This window comes from Octodon degus, unplaced genomic scaffold (genome assembly GCF_000260255.1).
Source record: "Octodon degus isolate 3935 unplaced genomic scaffold, OctDeg1.0 scaffold00017, whole genome shotgun sequence".
Lineage (NCBI taxonomy): Eukaryota > Metazoa > Chordata > Mammalia > Rodentia > Octodontidae > Octodon > Octodon degus.
Window position 1 is genome coordinate 12,125,923 of NW_004524593.1, and position 8,193 is coordinate 12,134,115.

The 8,193-nt window shown below is 48.2% G+C and overlaps 1 protein-coding gene across 2 annotated transcripts in view; it reads left to right on the forward strand.

Moving 5' to 3' along the window:
• The window catches only part of Akt3 (AKT serine/threonine kinase 3), a 284,685-nt gene that overhangs the window by 272,577 nt on the left and 3,915 nt on the right, over positions 1 to 8,193 (forward strand). For both annotated transcript variants that reach the window (XM_004626833.2, XM_023710180.1), the window contains exon 13: positions 2,812 to 2,914. In XM_004626833.2, the coding sequence (XP_004626890.1) occupies positions 2,812 to 2,914 (103 nt within the window). The remainder of the gene's footprint in view (positions 1 to 2,811; positions 2,915 to 8,193) is intronic.

Below are 8,193 nucleotides of genomic sequence, written 5' to 3' on the forward strand. Positions count from 1 at the left end.
TGTGTGTGTGTGTGTGTGTGTGTGTGTGTATGTATCAGTAGGTAGAAAATCTAATGGAAGCTACTGTTAGATTTTTTTTAATCAATTTGCTGTTTGATGCAAGATTGCAAAATATAATTTTAATAAGCTGTAACAGAAAAATACCATTTTTCAATAGCAATAATAATAATAATAGAAGTACTTATATGTCTGCCAGAAGACATGAAAAACCTTTACAGTGAAAACTCAAAAAAAATATTGTGGAGAGAAATTATTGATGATGTGAATAAGTGGAGAGATACATGTGTGGATTAGAAGCCTGGATACTTTAAAGTTGTTTATTTCTAAATTGAAATAAATACTGTGTTTATTAATATGAATTCAGCACAGTGTTGATCAAGTCCCAACAGGCTATATTGTAGAAATTGACAGGTTGATTATAAATTCATAAGTGCAAAGTTTCTAGAGTAGATAAAATAACTTTAAAAAATAACAAAAGTGGAGGACCTACACTTACTGTATGGTTTAGGACTTACTGTATGGTCAGTTGACTTTCAGTACAAGGACAGTGACATTTTAAATTTAGTTCACTGTACAGTACTAAGTTCAGCATTCAAATGGGGGGAAATTCCCCATCATATATTAACCAAATATATATCAGAGTCCTAAAATGTATCAGAATCCTAAGATATAAAGCTGCTGACAGAAAGTCACTGAGAAAAGCTTTGGTGGTATTAAATTATAAAACCACTTTCTTTTTTTTTTTTTTTTTTTTTTGGTGGAACCAGGGATTGAACTCAGGCCCTTGCGCTTTCCAGGGAAGCGCTTATTCAACTGAGCCATCTCCCTGGCCCCAAAACCACTTCTTAATAAGAGTAAAACCATGTCCACAAGAAGAGAATCTGGTAAGTTAGACTTCATCAAAATGAAGAACTTACTTTCTTCAAAAGCGCTATAAGGGCCAGCCAAATAGCCCAGCGGATTAAAGCGACTGCTTGGGCAGACGCAGGCCCTGGAGTTCTATCCCCTCACCTGCCATGCTGGCCCTGCGCTTGAGGCCTGGCCAGCGAGTGTGGGGGTGGTAATCCCGGCACTTGGGAGGCTGTGAACAAGAGGATCACTAGGAGACCAATCTATACAGTGAGACCCTGTCCTAAGTACAGAAAAAAAGATAAAAAAGCACTATGAAGAGAACAAAAAGTCATAAACTGGAGGGACATGTACAGGTCACAAGCCTGACAAAGGATGTGCACGTGCAAATACACCTGCAAAAAGAAGAAAAAAACAACTGTAAAGATCATGGTATGGAGAAAAATGGTCAGAAGTTCAGCAGACATTTCACCAGAGAGGAAATAAACTTGTTTAAGTGCTCAGCGTCGTTATTCACAAGGGGAATGTGAGTTTAGAGGCCCTGCAGAGCACACCACGGTGCAGCATCTCAGATCACAGGCTGGGCCAAGAGAGCGCGGGAGGCCAGGATAGCTGTCCAGGGCGGCGGCAGGAGTGGTGAGAGGAGCCAGGAGGCCTTAGTGTGCCACAAGCTACGGTTGGGTCTCTGTTTTGAAAACAGCCTTTTAGCTGGTCCTCCCCCATCTTTTAGAAATGTGATCTGTCCAGAGAATACTTTCTTTTGCATATCTTCATACATTATTAGGCATTTTAAATAATCTAGAGATGAGTTTAAGAAATTTGGGGAATGTGTGTAGGTTAAATTCAAATATTTTCTTTGTCCAGAGACTAATCTCAAGGCAGTTTGCCTAATGTAACATGAATTTGGCAGTAGTGAGAGTGGGGAATGCAGTCATCTAAAACCAGTTCCGTATTTCTGTTTCTGTAAAATTCCTATAAAATGTGCGCGTTTCTGTCTGCCTGTGTGCTGCTTTCCTAGCACCATGACAGCTGTATTCTGTTCTGCGCAGCACCAGGCAGAGCAGTCTTTCCAACTCCAGGTCTTGGCTGGGCACCCTGTGCTCCAAGCAAGCGTGCTGTGTCTGCAGCCCCTGGGACCTGGGCTCCCTTCCCCACTAGGCCCCCTTTCCTGCACCCAACGCGAGATTCCCAAAGAAGGACATCCCTATCCCTCCTGGAGAAGTTGCTCCAAATCTTTTCTAATTACAGACATCTTTGAGGATCCAGGAAATGTTGGAAAAAACTCTGCATCTAACTTCAGAGGCTGCAGGGAGTCTCTGTTCCCAGGCAGAGCAGGCACGAGTGCTGTCTCAGTTAAGCAGAGCTTTTTTTGAAGAGCAAAAGCAGCTGTCCATCTGTGACCAAAGGAGTAACTGTTAAAGTGGACCTACGTGCCAGGTGTTGTAGCACCTGGAATACCAGCCACTTGGGAGGCTGCGGCTGGAAGATGAGACCCTGCCTCTAAATGCAAACAGAGGGGCTGGGGATGTACTTCACTGGCAGAGTGTCTTTTATTCACTCTCCAGCCATGAAGGAGGGGGAAACTCTTTCTTGTGTTTGTAATTTCAACCTTCTGCTGAGCAAGAGGACAGGAAAGGCAGCAGGGAGGTGCCTTTGCTGCTCCAGGAAGGGCCATGTTTTGTCAGTCACGGATGTCTGTTGATGCTGCATGTGTTTTGTTAACCATAAAGAGATGAGGCAGTTTCCAGGGTTCTCCCACTCTGCATGCTCCTTCTCACTGACTGTGTACAGGACAAGCAGGCCCGCGCTGTGCTGTCTTCAGACTGTTGACGGAGAAGCCGGTCGCCGTGTCTGCTTCACACAGCGAGTTCGCCTTGGGTGTTTGCTTTCCCCAGTTTTAACCTAGAACAGAATTTCCCCAAGTTGGAATCTGTTAACCACTCTTTTCCTTTTTTTGTGCAGCTTGTGCCTCCTTTTAAGCCTCAGGTAACATCTGAGACAGACACCAGATATTTTGATGAAGAATTCACAGCTCAGACTATTACAATAACACCACCTGAAAAATGTAAGTAGATGGTGACTGATAGTGTTCTAAAATAACTGAAGAAAACACACAGCCTGTGTGAGAGGGGTTCTGTCTTTTCAAGGTCAAAGTCCATTGTAAAAACTTTCTGTGGTGACTTACTGTGTCCATCCAAGATGGCAGAGCTCTGAGTAGGGAAATCAAAAGGTAGGCACAAGACAAGTTTTCTGGGTAGAAAAAATGACCTGTGAAAACGCCGTAGCCTGCGTTAGAGTCTTTAGCCTTCTTTGCCGTCCAGTAGATTCTGTTGACAGCAGCTGGAAGGATCCTGAAGGGCAGTGTGGATGGCAGCCATAGCTCACTCACGCGCAGTCCTGAGAGTTGTGCCGGCTCTGAGCTCCTCCTAGCTGAATAGTTCTTAAATTCATTTTAAATAGAGTACTGTTGAATTAGCTTTCTCTTATTAAACAGTAAAGTCATTGAAGATATACTTCTGTTTGCTCTTAATTTTGATACATATAAATTAAATAAAAATCTATGAAGATAGATTTCTCAATGCACTTTTCAAATTATACACTAATGTGTCAGCCCTGTGTGGTGGGAAATACTGTAAGGCAGTGGCCTTTAAGAAAAGAAATTACCAGATGCAACTTGTAGATATTCTCATGACACGCTCTTTGCCTGCCATCGATCTGGGAATGAGAGCAGGCTGGGCTTTGAGTGCTACTGAGATGAAAGAATTCTTCAGGGTGTGCCCTGTGGCTCATGCAGTGCCCTCGTGCTTGGGCTTCTGTCCTTTCCCTCCATTCCTTGCGTTTCTCTCTGCTCATTGATTGGTGCTGCTGATGCCCTGTGGCCAGTGAGATGGTGAGATGTGTGGTCCCAGTCCATGGAGCAGGCATCGCAAAGCAGACTGGCCTCTTCTGAGCTACGAGGCCTCAACCTGGGGTCCTGGCTTTGCAGTAGAGACACTCCGGACAGCCCTGTTACTAGTGCTTCCTGGAAGTCCCCCCCACTTTTCTCTTTTTTGTCTTTTAGATTTATAACAAGCTAAAGAGTTGTTAACATTCATTTTGAAAGTGCAGAAGTTGAAATTCAAAAGAAAATTGAGTTGTCAAGGTCCCATAGTTAGTGCCAGCCATAGCTACGAGCTGGGCACACCAGTCTAGTGGTGCCTGGGCTCAGTTGTGAGATGCCAGTGTGTTGAAGTGGGATCGTGTGCCGTTGCTGGAATTGCAGGAGCACTGGGAGCCAGGCTGTGAGGAAGCCTGTGCAGCAGCGCTGGACACGGGCCCTGGCCCCTGGCCCCAGCATGGACATGGCGGCATAACGGTCCACAGTGCCTGGGAGCATGTGCTGGGCTGGCATTTGGATGAGCCGTGATTGTACTCAGGCCCTCATTCCTCAGTTTCTGGCCTTATGGTGGCCGCAGCAGATTCCCCTGGATTTTGGGCCCTGGCAGAGCAGGGCCTGCCTGCCTCTCCAGCCACTTCCCCTCCATCTTCCACAGCGACCCCCTCTCCAGCCACGCCTTGATCCTCTGCACGTCCCTGCGGCTGGGGCTGGGGCATTTCTTGTCCCTGGGCTGGGGGTGCGCTTTGCTGCAGATTCTCACATGCTCACACCGCTCTTCCTGGTTCTTCAGCTCTGGGCCGCAGAGCCCTTACTCTCCACCAGCTGAGGAGCAGCACAGCTCAGCCACCCCATGCATGCTTAACCTGTGCCTCTCTTTGTTGATTATTCTTCTGGTTCATTGGTTTGTCCTCTGTGTCTGCCACTAGCTCTCAGTGCCTCCAGTGTGTTTTAACCCCTGTTGGCATGGTATTTGGTGAACATTTCATAGAGAGGTGATGTGGGCTGGGAAGAGGCACTTGTGACATCTCTTTTCAGACCAACCTGTGAATTTGGAAGCCATTGAAATAGGTAGCCTCTGGAAAGAGAGGTAGTAAGTGGATTTACTTCAGAAAGTAAAAAACAAAATCTCCTCAGTTTGGAGACAGTGAAGATGGACTCAGACTTGGGGAAGCCGCCTCTTGTCCCATCTCTGCCACCCACTAGCTCTGGATACAGTGGCAGGTCCCTGTGTCCTGTGGAGAGGGGAAGAGCAGGGCCAGGCAGTGTCTAGGAGGCCTCTGTTTGTCTGTCATGGGCTTGAGAAGCCGTCTCTTTAGGAAAGACACCTTGAATTCTCCAAGCATTTCAGTGGCGTCCAAAAACCAGAGTAACCCATCCACACTGCTGGCTTTTCTGTGATCTGCTACAAAAAGGTGACAGTTGGTCAAATATGATAGCCCGAGGTGTGGGTGGAGATGGGGAAGTGAGGGAGACACCTGCCTACACCAGAAAGCCCAAAGCAGACCAGTTGGAAAATCTGCGTGGTAAGAAGTAAAGTAGAAACTGTCACAAATGCCTCCATATGACTGGCTGCATTGTAAAGCTCCATCATGGACAGAACATCCACGCCAGTCATTTCCCCTTCCTTCCCCTGTAACTGTCCTGCTAAGAATTCTCATTCCTGTGCAGAACTCCACGGTGAGCTCTGTGTTTGAGGATGCTTTCAGTCCCTTACCACGACTTCTGGAACACAGCTGAAATCTAGGTCTTCAGCTTTGCTAATTAACAATGAAGAAGCTGTCTACACTATTTTCCCAGCATAACACATTTTATCACAAACAGAAGTGTGTCATTTCAGAAGTGATTGTGGAAAAGGATGGGAGAGTGACTGCCAGAACCCAGACCTAGCAGCCACCTCCCAGTGGGGCAGACCTGGCTGTGGCCCGAGCCTGCGGAATGCTGTCTTCCGTGGGCAGCGGAAGTCATGTGTGGCACTGCTGTGCTGCAGGGCCCTTGGTGACTAGGGCAGGTGAGGAGAGCGTCCCCTACCTATCCGCCCTGCAGCATGGGGCACCTGCTGTGTCAGGCCAAGGGCAGCGGTTTTTAGTTTGTTGGTCCCTGGATGAGCCTGGCTTCCCTCCTGCGGCACAGAAAAGAGTCAGGGAGGCTTCAGCTTGGCTATGCTGCGCTAGGCCCGCGCCCCTGCAGGCTGAGGAGCGGCACGGGCGGAAGGGCCCAGCAGCTCACGCACCCGGCTGTGCTCACGGGCGCGCAGCTCGCTGGCAGTTGTCTTCCCACTTGCCACCTTGCTTCTATAAAACAGAATGGAGTTATTTTTTAGAACAAATCAGCAGTTAGAAAAGCAAAATGTTCCATTTTCCACAAACAGCTGCAGTAACATGCCAGATTGTCCTCACTAGTGTTAATTAATTGAACAGATTTTGAAATGTGTTGTCTTTTGTTGTATCCATTAATGGTCCTCTGCCTTCTTAGAGAAAAAGAGAATTTCTTTGAGATCTGGGAGCTTTTATTGCCATATAATTACATTTGTTCACTGCTCTTAAGAAAACTGGGCGCTGGCTGCTGCCTGGATCTAGACTTGGGCATGGCCGAGGCAGGCTTGCTGGTACTGGCTCTGCCCTGCTCTGCCGGCCGTGCCGTTTCTCATGCTTTCGAATCCCCAAGACACTGTATCTGCGGGGAAGCTGCACCCAGAGGTTGTCATGCTGGCATGCCCCCTCGCCAGAAGAGGCCTGAGAGCGGGGAGCTGCAGTGGGCGTGGGGTGTCAGTGGCCTTAGGGGCTGTCCAGGCATGGGGTCCTCCAGCGTGTCTGTGACCCTCAGGCATCTTCCAAGTCAGGAGTGCAGAGGATGTGTTGCTGACGTGGCGGCAGAGGCTGTCTTCGTCCTCGGCTTGGGTCTTGGGGTCGCTGCTTCCCCGCAGAAAGCCCACACTATGCTGGAAAGCTTCTGTCCCTGGCTGGCTGCACAGGACAAGCCCTGATGTGCCCGCCGTGCTGCCCAGGGCGTGGTGTGTTTGCTGTGCAGAAACACTCAGCCAAACAAAGCTGTTCCTGAGGAAAACTGTTTCTTTGCTCTGTGATTGGCACCTGTCAGAATCTGAACACTCAGACTTCAGCTGGTTTTTCTATGGAGAGGCTTCACACCATGTCACTCAACAGTCCTGCCCTCGATCCTCAGTTCCTGTGGTCCTCGGGCCTGGAAATTCTGCTGACAGGCTTGCTCTCACTCCTCAGAGTGCTGCTCTGCCTTGGCCTGTGGAGTCCTGCCCCAGTACTTCTGCCTTCAGGGTGGATCCCTCTCCTCCAGTGACTTTAGAGGTCACTAACTCTGGTCACTACCAACTGGTTCTCGTTTGAGAATCATCTTCATTGAGAAGGGAGTTCAGAAAAAATGGCCAGTAAGAAATGTTTATGTGCTCTTCAGACAGTGGTGCAGCGCCCCTCCCTGGGGAGCGACAGGGTCACCATGCAGCGCAGAGGCTCTGGCTGGCCTGCTCGCTCTCTGTCCATGAAATTGGTGCTCTGGGAGAGGCTGGCAAATAAAAGGAATTAGTAATGTACCCCTTTCTAGGTTTGGGGGAATAGTTCTTATGCTTGAACACAGAAGGCTGAGTATGTGACAGTCACCTGCAAGGAGCTTGGAGTCAGGTGTTGGGGTGGGGGACGGAACTTGTTTCACAGCTTGCACTGTGCACGGTGGTGCAGACCCATCTCACCACTTTCATCAGTCTTTAGGCTAAAACTAATTTAAAAAGCTGCCCAGTGGGCCACGCATGTACCATCAGGGGGTCGAGCTGCCCAGCAGCGAGGCATAGGTGCTATGGCCCCCAGGAACCTGTTAGAGCAGAGCCTTCCCCGACAGGCAGGAGGCAGGGGGCACATGTGCTGGCCCACAGCACTCAGTGCAAGCCCTGTCTGGGGTGTGACCTGACATGCACACTGCTGTCGCAGAATGTGGGGAAGAGCAGTGTGATCGCTTGCAGTGTGTTTGGTTGGTTGGTTTTCTGTAGTACTGGTGCTTGAACCCAGGGCCCACTCACTGAGCTGCTCTCCGAGACTGAGTCTCATTACACACTGAGTCCCTTGGGCTGAGCCCAGACCTACAGTTCTCCTGCCTCTTAAAAGGAGAGGTTTGTTTTTTTTTTTTTTTTTTTTTTTTTTTCGGTAGAACCGGGGATTGAACTGAAGCCATCTCCCCGGCCCCTAAGGAGACGTTATTAAAGATGATCCCTGATTAAAAATTCTGTTCAATAGTATTTTTCACAGTTGTATTGAATCATAAAATTTTGATGTGTTAGGGATGATTTTATAGTATTATTTCTTCATAGACTGTTGATGGAAAGCAGATAACTTATAAAATATAATTACTATGGGGCTGGAGAGATGGCTCAGTGGTCTAAAGCACCTACTTAGAACAAGCTTGGCAAAAGCATCAGGGACCGCGGTTCGATCCCCCAGCACCAC